The 22,267-nt window shown below is 34.4% G+C and overlaps 1 protein-coding gene across 14 annotated transcripts in view; it reads right to left on the bottom strand.

The window, feature by feature from the left end:
* EHBP1 (EH domain binding protein 1) overlaps positions 1–22,267 on the bottom strand; it is a 351,096-nt gene that overhangs the window by 281,448 nt on the left and 47,381 nt on the right. For all 14 annotated transcript variants that reach the window (XM_012764882.2, XM_012764889.2, XM_012764886.2 and 11 more), the window contains one exon: positions 2,037–2,094. In XM_012764882.2, the coding sequence (XP_012620336.1) occupies positions 2,037–2,094 (58 nt within the window). The remainder of the gene's footprint in view (positions 1–2,036; positions 2,095–22,267) is intronic.

Below are 22,267 nucleotides of genomic sequence, written 5' to 3'. Positions count from 1 at the left end.
CCAAAAGCAGACCTAGGAAAAAGGCAACATTTCTCAGTTTTGGGTATTGACTGTAAAATGCTTAATTTTCTAATTACTGCATTTCATACCTTACCTAAAAGATGTATACCTAGTACAAAACTAAATACAGAGTAAGCCCTAAATACAGCACTAAATAAGCACTAAATACAGAGTAAGCACTCACTTGTTATTTCTGACTCTTGCAAAATCAAAATATTTCACTGAAAATTTACAATTATCATGTAGTTGTTAAACTGAAAATTTTCAATTTATAAAGCTGCATATACCTGTATGTTTAAGATGTCATATATATTAATAAAGTCATCTTAGAATTGCTAACATCACCACCATTAGGCAAAGCTCTGTAGCTGTCTCTTCCCTCTTGACATGGTAGCACATTGTAAAGGCTATCGCACAACCACACAGCAAGGAAGTAAAGGTGGTAATGCCATCAAAAACTAGTGAGGATTTTAAACCTATAGTTTCCCTTTGGAATTCTCCCATCTCTCTGTGAGCTTGAATTTCTAGTTAGAAAACAGGATTTAAGGCAAGAGAACTACTCTGCCATAATTTTTCTGGTCTATCATTATAGACCAGAAAAATAGAAACAATAGAAAGCTTTCTATTGTCACATATTATACTGAAAAATAATTTATTTAAGCATATACAAATCAATTACAGCCTGACAAAAATCTTTGTTATGCCATGACTTGAGGAGAAGAGGTAGGAAAGTTGCATATTGTGTTAATTACCCATGGTAATTATTTTTTCTATCAAAACCGATTCTGTAACGAGCTCCTTGCATATTTAGCTATAAAAATAGACATGTACCCCCAAAAAGTGAGCAATAAACTAAGAACTAAACTTTAAATAAGGCAATGTGCCTTATTATTTTACTCTCTAATCAAACAATAAACTGACTTATCTAAATGTCCATTCTAAAGTTCAAAGCACCATTTAAAAAAGACAGATATACTCGGAATCAGGAAAGATGAATAGTATCATACAGATGACCAAAAAAAATAAAATAAATAAACGATTACCATGTAGTTCAAACTCTTTCTGAAACATAGTTAACAGTAAAAACTAGAATATTTTCATCAATATTTGCAGAGATCTGTTCCCCCTAAGTGATTTCAGTGATACCAGCAAATAATGTATATTTTAAAGGAAAAGCATCAAAAAACCAAGGAGTCTTTCGGAATAAAAAATGGTTCTAGTCTTGGATTTAATGTAACTGATAGCTAACTTAAAAAACAACATCTGGAAATAAATTTTTTTCAGGAATTCTGAAATGTCACAGATCTCAAATTTCTCAAGATTTTTTAAAAGTTGAGTTGCTGGCACCTTGATCTTGGACTTCCCAGCCTCCAAAAATGTGAGAAAATAAATTTCTGTTCTTTATAAGTTACTCAGTCTGTGGTAAACTGTTATAGCAACATAAATGGACTAAGACAGTAGCCTTGAGCAGCATAATAGTTATTTAACTTCTCTGTACTAGAGTGTTAAGAATTAATGATTAAACAGGTAGCACTTACAAAATTTTACCCAGGATTAATTTATTCAGATTCCAAGAAGATGAAGTTAGGGACAACAATTAAGGAATGATGAATTATCTGAGTCTATTGCTGGGTTGCAGAAGAGAAAGAGTTGGATTTTTCAAAGATCTTAATTTTTTTGTACTGATAGTTTTGTTTGTGAGCATTAGAACAAAATTTTTAATGTTCAATAACCATTCTACATTCTTAAAGGCCCAACCTCCTAATAGTATCACACTGGAAATATCCAATTTTTGAAGGGGACACATTCAAACCACAGCTGCTAACAAATCCAAGATCAAAACTCAGGCATTTGGTTCCCATTTTAAGAATGACAGTTTTAAAAAATTATAGCATCTGATCAATCCACTTTCAGTAGATAATCATAAAAAATCAACTAATATTTTAAAATATTCTACACTGGAACTAGAGCAGCTTACTAATTTGACTAAAAGTTGAATTCAGCATTTGGTTAAAACATTCAGAAGATACACTAACCTTAGAAGACTTCCTTCGGCTTCTTCTTGTCCAAACTACCACCAGTTTATCTGGTTGCCTGACAAACAAGAAAAAGAAATTAAATATAATTTATCTTAAACCAAGTTAATAAAGTTTAGTTTTGATGCCTTTAAAGGGCAAAGATGTCATCTACTTTCGATTACATGGAGCAGTAACTATTATAATAAAGTGTTATAGGAGATGTTGGATACAAATGTGATCTAATTTACATGACTAATATTTCACCCATATGCTTTTCTAAAATACTCTAGCAAGTTAATTCACTGAGACAAAGCAAGTAAAATAAAATATTTAGAATTGGTTACTATTTTAAAAAGAAAAACACACACACATATTTTCTCCAAAAATTAATATCATACTTCTAACACATTATCCCCTTTAATTTGGAGAAAACAAGCATAAAAAGGGCACTTTCAAAATAATTTAAATCTATATGTTATACTACTTTTGCATCTCTATCTTATGAACAATGGTTATAGTTTTTAAAACATGTTTATAATCATCACAATTATCTTCATAAAAACAATATACAGTACTGAGAAATAGGCAAGGTACATATTATTATCCCTATCTTATAAGTTTGAAAAACTGCAAAGTTAAATAATTAATCAATCAAAAGCTCTGGCAAAACGAAGACTGAAATACAGGTCTTCTACCTGTAAGACCTCTCTTCTTTATCTTCCACTAATATAAAAATAAACAAAAATAATACATTTTCAGATAATACAACTAAGTTCTGTTTTGTGCTTATAGAAAACATCAAGACTATGATTATTAGTTATTTTACTTAAATTTTTATTTTTCAAAACTTTAAAGTTTCTTAACCAAGAAATGAATGTTCTACTCATCTTGGTGACCTCCACCACTTTCTGTGTCCCCTTCATTTTACCACAGAACTTCTCCCTTTCAGCAGATAACCTTCTTCCTATTTCATTTAGTTACATACCTATACACATTTATACATATATAAAAGGCCACCAGCCTAAACTCCTCACCCAGTGATCTGCCTACAAACCTGTGGTGCTATCCAAAGACAGAGCTGTGCCAATGGAAAAACAAATAAAACCTGAAAATGAAAAACAAAAGCAAAAACAAACCACCTGGTTCAATACAGAAAAGTAGAAGAGGACAATGATAGGATGGGGAACAGTATAACTATGTGGTAGACGAAGTTGGGAAGAGGTTATGATCAATGATGGCAGCTTAACAGGAGGGGAACTTGCCAAGAAATGCAAGCTACTTTGTTCAAAAGCATTGATGGCTTGCGGGAATATGTTACCTAGATTGCTACACTAACCTCTTCACTATGTTCTCATCTCCACATCTCTAGCCCCACTTCAATTCTTAAATTATATTTCTACAGTATTTTTATAGAAATGCTATCAAATCTTACAGCTGTCCCTTGTTTATTATCCTATACTGGGTTCCAATATTGAAGGTATAGAAGGTACTACCAACTGTCTCTTGCAGGTTGAATTTTACAGGTTTATTTGACCTAAAGAGTATTCTATTTCATTTAAACTTTAAACTTAATTATCTAAATGCCTTTAAACAACCCTATGCTGTCCAGATTACTAGAGCCTCCAACACTACCAACTGCTTCACACCTGACCAGCTTCACTCTTTAAGATGGTCATGTATATGTGACCCTGTGACACCATTATTTCTTAACATGGTTTATAAGGCACTTCATTCACCCACCTGCCTCTGATGTACCTTTCTATCTGTATAACCTACAAATATCTCACAGGCATCTTGCTCTCCAACTAATCCCTGAATACATATTCCTTCAATTACTTCACACCTTTGCATGTTATAACCTTTTTTAAAAACTTACTCTTCCTCCCTCTTTTCTATCTGGTACAACTCTTAATTTATCACTTTCTCTGTGAAACTTTGACCATTTCTCATTTTATCTCCCACCCCCATACTTCCATCCCATATAAGTTAATTGTTCCTACTATGTTCCTAATAATATCCTTGGCACATCTCTATTTTAATCCTCTGTATAGCTTATATTGTAATTATTTACCACTTCTATCTCCTCCACTAGACTATACTATCAACAATAACTTTTTTATTTTTGTAATTAATAAGAATCTGGTACAAAGTCAAGAGTCAATAAATATGTGCTACTGAATACACCTTAACTTTCATCCAGGAACTCCTAAATGATTAATTATAATTGATGAGGTCCAAGTAAAGCCAGTATCTATAGAAAACATCCTCTCTGCAGCTTATCCAAGTTTTGCAGGAATTCTCATCATGGCTGCACATTAAAAGCTTCTGGGAAGCTTTAAAAAAACACTGATGCCTAGGTTCCAGCCCTGGAGAATCAGATTTAATGGGTTTGGTGTGCAGAGTTTTTTAAATTCCACAGGTGATTCCAATGTGCAGCCAAAGCTGAAAACCACTGTTGAATAGGGAGAGTAGTAAGCAATCCCCACACCTCCCGACATGAGAAACACTAGTGAAGCATTAGCTCTGATAGCAGTCAGTGAGGGCGTCTTCTCTCCACAACACTCTGCCAGGGCCACCTGAAATGTTGCCTCCTTCTAACTCTTGCACCCTCCCCGCTCCTCAACCCATCTCACTACTTCAGAAAAGGAAAGCTGTTTTGCATAAAAAACCCAGGAAGGGTAGTCTCCTAACTTGTATGCCTGATGTTTCAAGAATGTAAATAGATCATAAATGACTTATTTGAGAATACCTCCAGATATAGATACAGCTAAACTTTTTTTGTGATTCTAAGTCATGTTCACATTTTAAATGTCTTCACTAGGAATTGGTCCAGTCCACCTTGACATTATCAGAACCAAAATGAGAATGTTCTAAAATAAACAACTGTGCTGTGTGTTATTACTCTCAATAGAAGGGTACCAATAACCACACAATCAGCTGACCACAATTAATATTTTAAGCATCTGTGCTGCACTAGAAAAGAACCATTAAATATTTACTTATGTATTCCCAAGAGACAAGGGACAGAGCAATTGTAAGAGTTTTCTCCAACTACCAAAGAACCTATACTTACACAACTTTCTATCAAAAAAGTCAATAAAACCTGAAAGAAGCCAGGTTTCAGAGAGAATTTCAAGAATTACATATTTAACATTTCTATACCACCACTTCAGTTTAGTAACTAGGTAGCCCTATATGTAACACACACATATTTATATATATTTACACATAAATATTTTATGTACATAAAATGTACATACATAAGCACACTTCCTGTGAAATCTGTCTAAAGGGTTCCATTAGAAAATGTGAAGCTTTTTAGTGGACTTGTTCAGGGGAAGAAACCTTTGCATCTAAAAATAAAGATTTAATATCTTCTATCCTTCAGAGCCCTTAAAAAGGAACATCTTGAATCTGCAGATGGCAGGCTTTGTCTCAAACCCTGGTCCTAACACTAAATTCTAGAGGGTAAGAAAGAGGGGAGGAAAAAGGATAGGAGACAGCAGAGGAGAAAAGAAAAGAGAAAGAACTATAATATCCAGATTATAAAGAAATTAGCTCTAGCTTTCTTTCATCTGCAACTAAATTTTGTTCCCTCTTCTTTACAACTGAGTTACTGTATATAAAGGTAAGTTTAAAGAAAGACATTTCTGGCTTAAATTTAGATTCCTTTACTCTTTTCTACTCTCTCATGTGTGTCACATATCTGAGGTGAAACTAAAAAAGCCACGAGAAAAACCCAAAATACCATCACATGAAAACCGGTCTCATCACAGAATCATAATAGGCATTCAACAAATATTTTATCAAGTGCCTACTATGTTCCTAGCACTGTGCGGAGCAACAGAGATACAAAGATGAAAGAAAGATCCTCTGGAAGTTTACAATCTAATAAGGAAACAGACAATTAAACCAACCACCCCTCATCCAGGTACAACCTTGGAGAACACAGAGAAGACAAAAAGACCTTATCCAGAGATATATCTATTTATAAATACCTCAGGAAATATGCACACTAACAAAAGAACCTGCTCGGGTGCAAAGATAACCTGATTTAGAATTTATAAAAACTATAATTTACAATGACACTTTTAATGTAAAGCCCAAGAAAAGATGAATGACTAATTATAGTTACGTCTGTTTATTAGGAAAATTAGAGTGCCATTAAAAATATTTTTTAAGGTGAAAAGATATATATATTTAGAATTTGCCAGCTGGACTCAAGTTTAAATGATCCCAATTTTGTTGGCAACATCCAAAGGATCATAATCTTACAGCCAGTCAAACATATGCCTTCTTCTCTCCATCAGACTTGATCAGGGTATTGACCTTTGCCACTTCATTGTCACAGAGCTTCTTAGCCTGTTTAATCTGGTGTTTGTTGGCTTTGACATCCACAATGAACACAAGTGTGCTGTTGTCTTCTATGTCCTTCATGGCAGACTCACTGGTCAAAGGGAACCTGATAATGGTGTAGTGGTCAAGCTTGTTTCTCCTGGGGATGCTCTTCCAAGGATATTCGGGCTGTCTCCAGAGCCTCAGTGTCTTTGGCTGTGGTCAGTGACATACAGATCTTTTTTTGTGTGGCTGTGGACACCTTTTAAAGGCTTTGATTTAGGCTTCAGCTTTGGGAGAGGCAAGCGCTTCCTTCTTCGCCTTCAATGGCATCTTGTGAAAAGGCTAAAAATATTTTCTAAGAAAATTTATAAGCATAGAACAATGCTTAGGATATCATGTTAAGTTTGTTTAACATAGATTTTAATTTTTTTCTATACTATATAATAAAACACCAAGAGGAAATACCTCAAAATACTGTGGTTATTACTGGGAAATAAAATTACATGTCACTTTAAGACTTTTCTGTATTTTCTACAATGAATTTATATTACTTTATACTGGTGGAGGTATTTAAAGGTGAGGAGGGAGTTATTAAAAATAAATCAACACTTTTAAGTTTGCAATCAATTATGAACAAAGTTTAACAATTTTTTAAATTTTCACTAAATTTAGAGACTTCTCAGATAGCTGAATTGTTTTCCAAGTCAACAGACGTGGAGCGGGTATGTTCTTTGTCTTAAGTTAACATAAATGTTCCCCAAGGTCTGATCAAAATTTTGAAATAGGCTCCACTTGACTCCAAAATCCTCCCTTCCTTTTTTGGAGCCCTTCAATTCCTAGGCCATTCTTTCTAGGGCATGCAAAGTCAATATGGCATACCAGTACAGCTGGCCAGGCCCAAACAACACCACGAATGCTTTTCAGATCACTCATTCTTTTTCTTTTTCTTTTTCTTTCTTTTCTTTTCTTTTCTTCTTTTCTTTTCCTTTCTTTTTTCTTTTCTTTTTTTTTTAATTGAGACAGGGTCTCACTCTGTCGCCCCAGCTAGAATACAGTGCTGTCATCCTAGGCTCACTGCAACCTCAAGCTCCTGGGCACAAGCGATCCTCTTGGCTCAGCCTCCTGACTCATTCTTCTCTACATTAATTAAAATTTCCATTTATCCAGGATAAGTAGCTTATGAGGGTATTTAAAGGAAAGAAATCTGGGGGAACAATTTGTATTAATTTAGGAGATATGAATTTATGACAGAAGACCCTTCAAAGATGAGATAGTACAGTTGTCTCTCAGTATCTACAGGGAATTTGTTCCAGGACCCCCCTACAAATGCCAAAATCTGAGAATGCTCAAGTACCTTAATATAAAATGGTGTAGTATTTGCATATAACCTACACATATCCTCCCATATACAGTCATATGTCACTTAAGAATGGGAATATGTTCTGAGAAATGCGCCATTAGGTGATTTCATCCTTGTGCAAACATCATAGAATATACTTACACAAACCTAGATAATATAGCCTACTGCACATGTAGGCTATATGGGATAGCCTATTGCTCCTGGGCTACAAATCTGTGCAGCATGTTACTGTACTAAATACTGTGGACAACTGTAACAGAATGGCAAGTATTTGTGTATCTAAACATAGAAAAAGTATAGGCCAGGCTTGGTAGTTCAGGCTTGTAATCTTAGCTCTCTGGGAGGCTGAGGCAGGAGGATTGCTTGAGCTCAGGAGTTCAACAACAGTCTGAGCAAGAGTGAGACCCCGTCTCTAACAAAAAGAGAAGAAAAAAAAGAAAAGAGAAAAAGTATAATAAAAATACGGAATTATGGGACCACCTTCTTATATGCGGCCAGTCATTGACCAAAACATTTTGTGGTACACAACTATACTTTAAATCATGTCTAGATTACTGAGAATTTCTAATACAATGTTAATGCTATGTAAATAGTTATCTTTTTATTTGTATTATTTTTTATTGTTGTACTATTTTTTGTTTGTTTTCAGGATATTTTCAGGCAACGGTTGGTTGAATCCACAGATGAGGAACCTGCAGATACAGAGTATAGACTGTACACAGGAGAGAATTCTAGACTGGGAGTTAGGAAACTTATTTTTCCTAGGTCTGATACTAAATGATCTTAGGAATATCTCTCAATTTCTCTGAGCTTATTCTGTAATCTATCAAATGGACTGTACTAAAACTTCAGCTAGTTCTAAAACACTACAGTTCAGTGCCTATAAAATTAAATGACACTAACTGGCTAAATTTTTGGTGATTTAACACATTAACTGCCATGTGAGTTGTATTTAACTTGCACTAGTTTTGAGCCCAAGGCCTCATGAAGCATATTTAACTCACACACACATCTCTTCACCTTGAGAGCCGTATGAACTATTTTGTAAGTTGCATATAACTCAAACACAGGAAAAAATAACAAATTTTTAATAAACTTGAAAGGATCATTTTGTTTTCAAAGTTTTTATTCTACTTTTGTAATAAAACACCATGGGCCCAAGGAAAAAAAATTTTTTTTCTAGTGTGGCAATTAATGTGTTAAAAGTAAAATGAGAATTTGAGGTAAGAATTCACTTGCCTCCTGCCTATTAATAATCTAGGGACAGCTAATATTATTATCTTTGAACAATATTATGAAAGGGGAAATAATTTTCTTTAGCAGAGCAGTAAACTAACTAGCAAAGATCCATGCCAGGGGTCCTCAAACTCTTTAAACAGGGGGCCAGTTCACTGTCCCTCAGATTGTTGGAAGGCCATTGGAGAGTGCAGTGCACATTCCACACATGCACACTGTGGGCCCAGGAGGAGTTGGCTGCTAAGCAGGACAGGCAGTGGAGGCAAAAACACCTGGCGGGCTGGATAAATGTCCTCGGCAGGCCACATGTGGCCCGAAGGCCATAGTTTGAGGACGCCTGATCCATGTTCTCTGTCCAAAGTATAGTGTTAATCATTGGAGGTATTGTAACAAGGTCCAAACACTCCTCCCCAAGCACTACTACCACCAAGTTGGCACTGAGATGAAGACACATGAAATTTCTCACCACTAGGATGTGAGACATGGTTGGTGACACTTCTGAAGTAAAATGGATAATAAACCAGTATATTTTCCCCACACCATCTGAATGGAAAGGATTCTAGAATGCAGAAGAGGGCAGAGTCATAAGATAAAAGGTATCTGGGCCCCTGAAGGAGCACATGAAAAGCCAGTCAACCTGGAACATTCTCTCTGCATTGAGAAGTAAGCAAAAAATAAACTTTCATTAGGTTAAGCCACTTGGATTTCTGAGTGTATCTGTTATAGTTACCCCTCAATGTTTTGGAAGACTCAATAAATTAAAAACATACACATACCATAACAACAATAAATAGTGGCTGTCTTGTAGAAGCTTACATTTCAAAGTTCTAAGACCAAATTTAACCTTTTCTGTCCCATTAATATTTCCAAAGATAAAATATAACTATACCACAAAACTTGGTAATTAGTATTTAAGCCTCTGAGCCTTTTCTAAATTAAAAATAAGGAACCATAAGTCTTTGGAACACAAAAAGTACAAAGTATTCCTCTCACAACAGAATCTAGGATATACTTACAATGAGAAAAAGAGAGTTCAAAATATTAACACAAAACTTAATGTGAATAGACACTTCACTAAATAACAAGGTTATTCCTCTTAAAGGAAAGGGCTCTTAGCCATAAATGAACATTTCATGGTGGGATGCTATGAATATTGAAACAAAAGGGGGAAAGTTGGCTTATCACAGAAATACTCTAACTTTACTATTTCTCAAGTAATTATTTTTATCCTTCAGTAGGTACATCTGCCTCCTATTATACTATCACTGCTGAAGCTCCAGTTAATTATACTCCTTTATGCTTACTTCACATGAGCTACTTAACAAGCTGTAATAATTAATTCAAGAGAGGAAAAACTGTACAAATACAAGACGAAGTACATATATAGGATAAATTTCTTTTTTGTAAAAATGAAGAACAGTTCTAATAATGAGAGATGTAAAACATCTTTGTCACTTAAAAATTTTTGTTGTTTAAATTACATTTTGTATCATCCTATCATTTTAAAAATATTTTCGTAGAGTTATTGCTTTGGTTAAAAATATTCAACTGATGATGCATAAGGACTTTTCTGACAGGTATTTCTAATATCTATCGCCAGTATTTAGGCATAGCACCATTCAAATAGAGGAAGCATAGTTTGGCGTATTATTTGAGTTGAATATACTTTTTGACAGGCCACCAAATACATATTGTTTTCCTCTTACTTTACTATCAATAACATAAAGAATTTATAATTTTTCTAATATAAAGGTATTTCTGAGACAAACAGCATTATAATGAATCATTGCTGTATATGTGTACAATACTGGTCTTCCCAAATAATACTTCCTACTTTCTTTACTGTTTCATAGTACCACCCATAATGATTCCATAAATATAGCATATTATTGACTCTTCTTTTTTTTTTCCCCCTAGTCCTGCTGGAATAAGCCTCACATGTCAGGATATATTCCCAGGATATATAAGCCTCACATGTCAGGATACATTCCCAGGATATATACCTGGCTCCCTGAATTGAGTTTAATAGGAAAAAAAAAAAAAAGAATATGTCAATCTGACCATTCCCCAGCCCTCCAAAACAATTATATTCATAATTAACTCTCAACACATTTCTGTAATTCTGCAACTGCATGGTTTGGGTGACTACAAGTCTGTCTTGTTTTGGTCTGACTTTAAGGTTCTCAGGGATTTCCTGGTATTAAAAAAGCATTTATTAAAAGGGAGGCAGGAAAACAATGTGACAAATAAAAGAATCCTAAGAAGAGAGCCAAATCTAGGTTTGAATCCTGGTTCCTTTTATTCTGGTTGTATCATCTAAGCCTCAAGATGTTCCTCATCTGTGAAGAAGAAACTCACAGGACCAATATAAAGGACAGTTAAGGTAATGCATATAAAGTGCTTAGCTGAGTGCTTATTTTCAGCAACTTCTAACAAAATGCTAGCAACCAGTCCATGCTATACATATACAATCAAATACAATGTTGCTACTATTATTTTAAACAAATTGTTTCAAAAAAATTATACTTGTTTGCTCTTCTTTGTTTTATTCTCTAAGGTGGAAACTACTTTATTGATTTTCAATCTTCTTTTCTAATACAGATGGCTCCTGACTTAGGATGGTTTGAGTTACGATTTTTCAACTTTATGATGGTGGGAAAGCAGCACGCATTCAGCAGAAACCTTACCTTTAAGCACCCGTACAACCATTCTGTTTTTCACTTTCAAATAGCTTTGTACAGGCTCCCCCCTCTTAAATATGAACAACCAAGGATCATTCAAGGAAAGCCTCTAATATAAAAGACAAGAGGCTTAAAAAGGAGAAAAAAAGGAACTTGAAAGAAACCACGACAATATCTCCAGTATGCTCAGAGACATAAAAGATATTATCATGAAAAATATGGAAGAAATATTTAATGAATAAGAAAGGATCCTGGAAATTACATCATTATTTTTCATTAGGCAAGCAAAAAAATGAAGAGTTGGAAGATGAAGCTGAGGAAATCTTCCAAAACTAGAATAAAATAATGGTGATTTTAAAAGGGAGAAGAAATACAAAAAAATTAGATAAATCCAGAAGATTAAATATCAGCCTAATCCCCCAGTACAACAGTGAAAAAAGGTCCCAAGATGTCAGTTATGCCACAGGCCTACGGCAAAATCATTCTGAGGTGGAGCAGGACACTGGAGATCTCCAGGGGAAAAAAAGGAACTGATAAATTACCAATGTGTTTAAGTATTTGAGAGAGGTTTTGAGAGCTAACAGAAAAGTTTAGGAATATTAATGATAGATAAATTGTGGGGGGGAGGGGACTAAACAAAGTTAGTAATTATTAACACAAGGAAAAATTTTTTAAAAGAAAATATAACTATAATACCACAAGGCTCAGCTGCAAATAATATTTACCAAGTCATAACAATGAATTCTTGCCTAACTTGGGTAAAGCTGAATGGGAAATGAGAGGATGTGGAACATGAAGGGTGAATGTGCTTCAGGGAGGAGGACATGGTTAGACACCTAAATCTTTATCTATCAAATCAATGAGCTACTAGATAAAGTCTATAATCAAAAAAGAAATGCCACTTCATAACCACTAAGAAGGCCATAATTAAAAAGACAGACAATAACAAGTGCTGGCAAGGATATAAAACTGGACCCCCCCCCCATACATTGGTGGTGGGACTGTAAAATGGCACAGCTGCTATGGAAAATCATTTGGCAATTCCTCAGTAAGTTCAATATAGACTTCTACTTTCTGGTCCAGCATGTAAGAAGATTGGAAGTTGCCACTCTGCCCTAACAACAAGGAAAAAATTAAACACACTGAAATATTGGCAACTCCCCTTAGATCTGTAACAGGACAAACCACTACCCCCAAAATTGGAGAGAATGACAGACAAACACAGAGAATTACAACTTACTGGAGCTGAAACCTCTGTGGGAACCAGTTCCCCACTGGGGTAGGGAAAACTGAACTATAATTGATAAACTGTCGAAGGCTCAGGATGGACAAGTCTAAGAGATAAAAACTCCAGGAGGACGCAGTACAGTGGAGGCAGGCACATTTTGTAAGTTTTACCTCCTGGAGGTCTACCACATTCTCACAATAAATATCAGAGAAAAATCCTCTCATTCTTCTGACAGAGGAAGGAGAAAAGAAACCGTTAAAATATGCCAGAACATTCTGTTCTTAACAAGGTCAGCCCCCAAGAGAAACTTTCACTAGAGCCTAACCTGCTGGGGTATTATCAGAGCCTAACTGACCTGGGGAAGGGAAAATACCTACCATCAGCCTACTATAGCCATCCTGCCCCACTTAAGGGGGTTGGGGGGGAAGGGAAACTGAGATACACTTCTAAAGTTCATAGTCCAGAGGCACAAGCTCACTAAAATACTGAGACCTAATCATAGGGCTATAGAATGTTTCCTCTTATCCCTTCTCCCCAGCCCTTACCACATCCCAGAAGGCCTATTTCTAGCAGTTCCTTTTACCCAGTATATCATATCTGCCTATCAAGAAAAAAATTACAAAGCATACTAAAAGTGGAAAAAAAATACAGTTTGAAGAGACAAAGCATCAGAACCAGAATCAGATATGGCAGAGATGTCTCAATCATCAGATCAGTAATTTAAAACTAAAATTTGTTTTAAAACAGTTTTTTCAAAATAATAATAGCAACACTGTAGTTGATTGTATATGTTTATTAAATATAGTGTGTGCATATATAAACACATATGTATGCTTATGTATACTTATATATAAATGAGATGAATGACAGCAATGATACAAGGAACAGAAGGGAGGAATCAGGACTATTTTGTTATTATAAAGTACTCACACACACTCCCTGTGAAGTGATATAGCGTCATTTGAAAGTGGACTTGGATTAGCTGTAAAACTATAATGTAAACTCTAGGGCGAGTACTAAAAAAGTCAAAATGAAACAAAAAACATAACTTATAAGAGAAAAAAATGAGAAGAGAAAAAATGGAAACATATAAATAGCTAAATAAGGCCAGGCACAATGCATCACACCTGTAATCCTAGCACTCTGGGAGGCCGAGGCAGGAGGATCACTTGAGCTCAGCAATTCAAGACCAGCCTGAGCAAAAACAAGACTCCATCTCTACAAAAAATAGAAAAATTGGACACCATGGTAGTGTGCACCTATAGTCCCAGCTACTTGGGAGGCTGAGGCAAGAGGATTGCTTGAGCCCTGGAGTTAGGGGTTGCAGGGAGCTATGATGACACCACTGCCCAGGTGACAGAATAAGACTCTGTCTCAAAGAAAAAAAAAATGCTCAATTAAAACCACAAAAGGCATAAAAAGCAGGAGGTTTTTAAAAAGGAACAAAGAATAAGGGTAACAAATAGAAAACAGTAACAAGGCAGCTATGAATCCAACTACACCATAACCATTTTAAATGTCAACGGTCTAAATTCACCAATAAAAGGCAAAGATTATCAGAGTAGTTCAAAAAATAAGACCTAACTATATGTTTTCTATAAAAAAACACACTTTAAATATAAAAGCATGTATAGATTAAAAGTAAATGGAGACAAATATGCTAACATTAATCAAAAGATAGGAGTAGCTATATTCACTTCAGATAGAGCAGACTTCAATAAAAGGAAAGTTATGAGGGATAAAGAAGGACATTACATAATGATAAAAGGGTCAATTTTCCCAGAAGACATAACCATCCCCAACATGTATACACATAACAACATAACATCAAACCTCCTAAGGCAAAAACTTATAGAAAGAACTGCAAGGAGAAATAGATGAAACCACTATCACAAATGGAGACTTCAACACCCTTCTATGAGATATGGACAGATCCAGCAGGCAGAAAATGGTCAGGATATAGTTGGACTCAATATCACCAACAATCGACTAGATATAATCAATATCAATAGACTATTTCATTCAAAAACAGCAGAATACACATTCTTCTCAAGCTCAAACGGAACATTCACCAAGGTAGATCACATGCTGAACCATAAAACAAGCCCGATGTAAATGTAAAAGAATATAAATCATACAATTTCTGCTCTCAGATCACAACAGAATTAAACTACACATCATAATAGATAACCTAGAAAATCCTAAAATACAAGGAAATTAAACAATATATTTCTAAATAATACATGGATTAAAGAAAAAATCTCAAGAGAAACTGAAAAATATTTTGAACTCAATGAAAATGAAAACACAACTTACCAAAATTTGTGGGATGCTTAGAGGGAAATGTATAGCATCGGATGCTCTTTGACTTAATGATAGGTTACATCCTGATAAACCCATCATAAACTGAAAATATTCTAAGTCAAAATGTATTCGATACACTGAACCTAGTGAACATCATAGCTTAGCCTATCTTATCTTAAATGTGCTCAAAACAATTACATTACCCAACAGTAGGACAAAACCATCTAACACAAAGCTTATTTTATAATAAAGTGTTGAATATTTCGTGTAATTTACTGAACACTGTACTGAAAGTGAAAAACGGAATGGTTGAATGGGTGCTCAAAGGTAAGGTTTCTACTGAATGCATACTGCTTTCCCACTATCATAAAGTTAAAAAATCGTAAGTCAAACTATCCTAAGTCAGGAGCCATCTGTATTAGAAAAGAAGAAAGATTGAAAATCAATAATCTAGTTTCCACCTTAGGAAATAAAACAAAAAAGAGCAAATTAAATGAAAAATAAGCAGAAGGTAAGAAGCAATAAAAATTAGAGCAGAAATCAATGAAACTCTGAAAATAGAAAATCAACAAAACTAAAAGCTGGCTCTAAAATCAATAGGTCTCTAGTCAAGCTAAGAAAAAAAGAAGACACAAATTACTAATATCACAAATGAAAGAGGGGACATCTCTATAGACCCTACAGACATTCAAAGGATGATAAATACTATGAACCTTATGCCCACAAATTTGAAAACCTATATGAAGGGAACCAATTCCTTAAAAGACATCATTTGTCAAAATTCGCACAAGAGGAAAAAGGACAATCTCAATAGGCCCATATCTATTAAAGGCATTGAATCAACAATTAATAACCCTCTAAAACAGAAAGCACCAAACCTAGATTAGCTCACTAGTGAATTCTACTAAATATTTAAGTAAGGAAGATACTATACCAATTCTATACAATCTCTTAAGGAAGTTAGAAACAGAGGGAATACTTTCTAACTCATCTATGAGGCCATCATTATCCTAATATGGAAATCAGACAAAGATACTACAAGAAAACAAAACTACACAGCAATATTTCTTGGCCAGGCACAGTGGCTCACACCTGTAATCCCAGCACTTTGGCAAGCCAAGGCGGAGGATTGCTTGAGGCCACGAATTCAAGACCAGCCTGGACAACATGGTGAGACCCCATCTCTATAAAAAATTTAAAACTTAGCCAGGTGTGGTAGTGCATGCCTGTAGTCCCAGCTACTCAGGAGGCAGGAGGATTGCTTGAGGCAGGGAGTTTGAGGTTGCTGTGAACTATAGTTGTGTCCCTGTATTCCAGCCTGGGCAACAGAGCAAGATCCTATCTCAAAAAAAAAAAAAAAAAGTTCTTTTCATGAACACAGACACAAAAACCCTCAACAAAATATGATCAAATAGAATTCAACAATATATAAAAAGAATTATATACAGGACCAAGTGGGATTTATCCCAGGTATGCAAAGGTGCCTTAACATTTGAAAATCAATTAAGGTAATCCATCACAGCACCAGAATAAAAAAGAAAAACCACATGATCATAGCAGATGCAGAAAAAGCATTTGACAAAATCCAACACCTATTCATGATAAAAACCCTCAGCTAACTAGGAATACAGAGGAACCTTCTCAACTTGATAAAGAATACCTACAAAAAACCTACAGCTAACATCATAAGTAATGGCAAGAAATTCAAAAGCTTTCCCACCACCATCAGGAAAAAGCAAGGATATCTATCCCCTCTCACCACTACTTTTCAGTGTCATACTGGAAGTACGAGCTAAAGCAATAAGACAATGAATAGAGAGAAAGAAGAAAATGATAAAGTGAATATGCCAAAATGTTAATATTTGATGAATCTCAGAAAAGGCTATAGAGAGCTCTTTAATCCATTACCCCACACCACAACCAATGTTAATTATTATTTGGATTATTTTCTTCCAGCCCCAGTACTAAATTAAACATATGGCTCCTTTCACCTTAGGTGAATACCAAAACCGCCCACCAAGTCTTTTAGCAACAAATTACCCTTTCTATAGTGTCATTTATTTAATCACTTCTTCTATAGTCAACATTAATGCTACCAAATTCATACATAAGTGCTTAAACATTTCATTTAAACTTTAAAAAAGAAAAAAGAGTCTGTGAGTATGTGTGTGGGAATATAAATGATAGGGGTGGAGGTGATAACAAATAATCTCTAATAGGTCTGCAAACTAAAAAGGTTAATTTTTACTCTAGATGTGAGTAATAGCAAATTATGCTGGTTTGCCCTCAGGAATAACTATACTGCAGTATAGTGATTTTCAGGAGGCTGAAGATTTAGACTTGTCATTTAGAAAGAAATATGTTTTTAATTTTAAAATGAAGCTTGAAAAATATTAATATCAAAGACTATTACTACCATCAATTTTTTTTAAAGAACTCTATCAGTTTAAAGAGAGGAGTAAAGTGGCCAAAGAAGTCACATAAAAACAAACACAAACACATATAGGAATAGACCACAAAAGATATCAATTTTTGTTTCTGTATCCATTTTCTAACAGGGAAAGATACTATCCTTGTGAAAAACTCCAGAAGGTGAAAATGTTTCAAACTCATAAGGAAAAATACATTAATACTTATTTTGACAAGATACAAGTTCAGTATATGCTGTAGGTACCTACACTACAACTCTATCACAGAGTTTTGGGGGGGCTTTTTGTTTTGGTTTTGATTCAAACTTCCACTACATACAGACCTTTCTATCATGTGACTTTCACAGGATAAGAATCTACAATTTTCTGAGCTTTATAACTACGTAAAAGCTAAAATGATAAATGATATAGAGCTATTATAATTTTAATCTCTGAAGAATGAGCATTAATATATTATTCTAAGAAAATAAAATATGCAAGTGTTCTCATTAAGTCACAATGTAACTGATATTTCAGCTATTTCCACATATCTTCTCATAATTATCAAAAGTAATATTTAAAATTTTCCCCTTTAAAATGTATAGATGTGTCAAAAGTCTTTTAACCTGTATTTAGAATTCCTTCATACCAAAATTGTGGTAATAAATAAAAACATATTTTAAAAAATTGAAGACCTTAACTAAAAGCTTTGAAAGTCCAGAGATTCCAAGATATCAGCAATTGGGATTAGAATAGCAGTTAGATAGATAGAATTAGAATAAGTTACAGAAAAAAAATCTATTATTTTCTTCCAAGGTGGAAGGGAGAAAACAATGTCATTTATCCAATAAGAAAAACCTTTAAAAGGCCAGACACTAGAGTAGACGAAGACCAGAAAAGGAAGCATCTTTGTCCTTTCCATATAACCTTTGTACAGTCTCTTCAATTCCTACATGATTTCTGCTGGCTTGCTCACAGCAAGCCATGTTTTACCTCTTTTCTTACAAATGTCTCTGAGTTTGGAGCTTTACCAAACCTACTGCCAATCCTCCCTCCTCTTCCTAAAGCACTGGGCTACAAAATTCATAACAAAAATAGAATTTTTGAGAACCACAATTGAGTCTGAAGATTTTATATGACCTTTTAACTTCACAGATACGTTCAGCTGAATAGCAACAGGGCCAGAGTAGACACCAGGGCTCCTGACTTTAAAGTTCTTTCATTTTGCAAGCTTTGCTTCTGAAATACAATGTTGAATTTCATGCTCCAGATTGCCTCTGTCATTTTACTGAATTCTAAAACTTCACATTTAAAACGAATTTTAAAGATCACCTCGTTAGTCCATGCTCTAGTTAGTCTAGATACAGTCATGTGCCAAGTGATGATGTTTCTATCAATGACAGACCACAAATGCAAAGTTGGTTCTGTAAGATTATATTACATTTTTACTACATGTTTTCTATGTTTACATACATAAATATTACTTACCATTGTGTTATAACTGCCTACTGTCTCAGTACAGTAATAGGCTGTACAGTTTTGTAGCCTAGGAGCAATAAGCTATACCATATAGCCTAGGCGTGTAGTAGGCTATACCATCTAGGTTTTTGTTAAGTACACTCCATGATGTTCATATAACAAAACTGCATTTTTCAAAATGTATCCTTGTCATTAAGGGACACATGACTGTACATAAATCCACTCTATGTTATGCCTACCAAGTAGCTACCCAGATCCTCCAGCAAGGAAGAAACCATTAGTTCCATCTAGACTGCCCAGCCTACTTTCAAATAACCTTGACTGTTCTTCCCTATGCTCAGGGAAACCTGTCTCCCTATAACTTCTACCCATGGATCCTAATTCTGCCTCTTAGTACAAGGCAGAATATACCTATTCTCATTTCCAAGAAGAGCCTTTAGATACTTCTATCCCCTGCAGTATTTCTCTTCTCTAAACTAAATACCCCCAACACCTTAAACCTAGTCTTACATAATTTTCAGCCCATCCCTCATTGTACTTTTCTCTGAACATATTTCAACTTGCTTATAACTATCTTGAACTAGGATGCCCAGAACTGAACAAAATATCCCAAGTGTGATGTGACTAGAAAAGAACCATTAACTCTCTCTTTCTTAGAGACTTTCATTAATGCAGCTTAAGAACATATTTGTTGTTTTGCTTTTTTTTCTTTTTAACAGCCACATCACCTCAGATTCATAGCAAGCTTACCACCGACTATAATCTTTTACTTATATCCTAAGTCAAATCTCTTCCACTAGTCACTTACACAGCAGGAATCTCTTAGGAATCTCAGTGTATGACTTTATCTCATTCAACATAAACTTGTTGACTTTGGCCCATGATTCCAGCCACACAGATGAGATCTTTTGGAATCCTGGTTCTTTATTCACATATACATTATCCTCGTAGCTCATCATGATTTGCAAATATGAAAAGTATGCCTTCTATATACATACAAGTAAAGTAATTGATAAAAATGAACAGAGTAGAGACAAGCACCAAGTCCTATGGTAAGGCTGTAGAAATATCCTTTTGTACTTAAAATAATAAATTATCTAAGTTTCCAGTCCATACATTTTCCATCTTAACAATATCACCATGGAACTTATCAAACCCTTTATTGAACTATAAACATGGTATGTTTATCACATTTACTTCCTCTCACAAAAGAACAGATCTGTCAAAAAATGAACTCAAGTTAGGCTAACATGACTTTTTCTTAGTGACACCATACTGGTTTCTTTTTTATTAACTGTTATAAAGAAACCAGGATTTTGGTCATCAGCTTTAGAATATTACTTACAGTGCAGCAATATTAACTTGTTTAGTCTATAGCTTGAAAATATACCATTAAAAAGATCATACTTGCCCATCTCTAGGTTTTCTCCCCAGAGCTTTCCTGGTTTCATTGGATCTTTAAAAAATCATCAACAGAAATGTAAATTTTTCTTTTCTTTCCTTTGAATTTTCTGAATAAAAAGGCCTTAGTTGAGTAATTGTTTTTTAATTTTTAAACCCACCTTTTACTGTGTTTATTACTTTTTTCTTTGCTTATAAAATATATTTTAAAGCTATCAATTTTTATAGCCCTTATTTTGATACAAACTTGGAACTGTAGTGGTATTTCATCTAGAATCCAATTATTTTTTTCAATGCTTACCTAGTTTGTATTTTGAATGTGTTATCTTAATTCTGGGTGCTAACATTCAGTATCTCAAAATCTACTTGTTCATACACAACAAATCTGTGGTTCACACCACATTTATTTGTTTTCAATAAAAAATATCAATTGAGCTACTAACAATAAAAATATACTCTGGTTTCTGTATTTCCTATCTTTGCCTATACTCAGAACGAATGGATACTGCATGCTGGAACAACCAGATATCTACATGGAAAAAAAGTGAATTCAACCTCTACCTCATTTCATACATAAAAATGCACTTGAAATGAATCATAGACCTACATGCAAACATTAAATTTATAAGACTTCTAGAAAAAGACATAAGAAAAAAACATAGAATCCTCATAATCTTGCCATAGACAAAGATTTCTTAGATAGGACACAAAAAACACTGACCATATGAGAAAAATACTGATTAATGTGTTAATTTACACAATTAAAAACTGTTCTTAATAAATTATGAACATGAAAAGGAAAGAAAGAGCATAAGAGAAAAATTCTCAATACTTTTATTTGCCAAAGTATTGTTATCTCTAGCATAAAAGAGAGAAGGCTTACAAATTAATAATAAGGGAAACAAACCAACTTTTTTTAAATGGGTAATGATTTGGGCAGTTCAGAAAGTACCGTGTTTCCCCGAAAATAAGACCTACCCATAAAATAAGCCCTAGCAGGATTTCTAAGCATTTGCTCAATATAAGCCCTACCCAGAAAATAAGACCTAGTGATGGGTGTGGCTATGCAGCGTATCTGCACAACCCATGCATTTCGTTGTGGAGCGGTAAAGAAGATGAGCAGCCCTTCACATTTGCCCCATGAGAGCTCTATTGATCAACATGAGAGATTGGGACCAATGGTTCCAAAGGAAATAGAGTCGCAAGAAATTCAGAATGGAATTTGGGGTTTGCAGAGTTATGATGATGTTCCAGAAGAAGATGACTTACCTATATTTGATAAATGTAGATTGTTGTACCATACTTAAAAAAAATAACACATCCCCTGAAAATAAGTCCTAGAGTGTCTTCTTGAAAAAAAATAAATATAAGGCCCTGTCTTATTTTAGGGGAAACATGGTAGCTAAACAAATGGCCAATTAGCACATGAAAAGATACTCAAAATCATCAGAAAAACACAAATTAAAACCAAAATAAGATACCACTACCTACCAAAATGGCTAAAATTTTGTTAAAATTTTCATAAGTTGATTATAAACTATCTTCATAATAAATATGGGGCAAATTTTGAGGCTGAAAATTACATTCGATTGACATATCTAAGAAAACAAATCTGATTTATATAAAGTTCAACTCGGTATTAAAATAACATTCATATCTAATAATTATTTAACATGTCAAATGTGACCTAATTTATCTACTTACTTAGATATAATTGGGAGTATCATATGCATTTGGGAAAACTTGTAACAGAAGAATTTTTCTCCTTCTTATCTCTACAAATTAACTATTTAAGACCTTACTCATTTCTTTTT

The sequence above is a fragment of the Microcebus murinus genome, chromosome 3 (assembly GCF_040939455.1).
Source record: "Microcebus murinus isolate Inina chromosome 3, M.murinus_Inina_mat1.0, whole genome shotgun sequence".
Lineage (NCBI taxonomy): Eukaryota > Metazoa > Chordata > Mammalia > Primates > Cheirogaleidae > Microcebus > Microcebus murinus.
The sequence above is the reverse complement of the archived record's forward strand: the minus strand, read 5'-3'. Positions and strand labels throughout refer to the sequence as shown.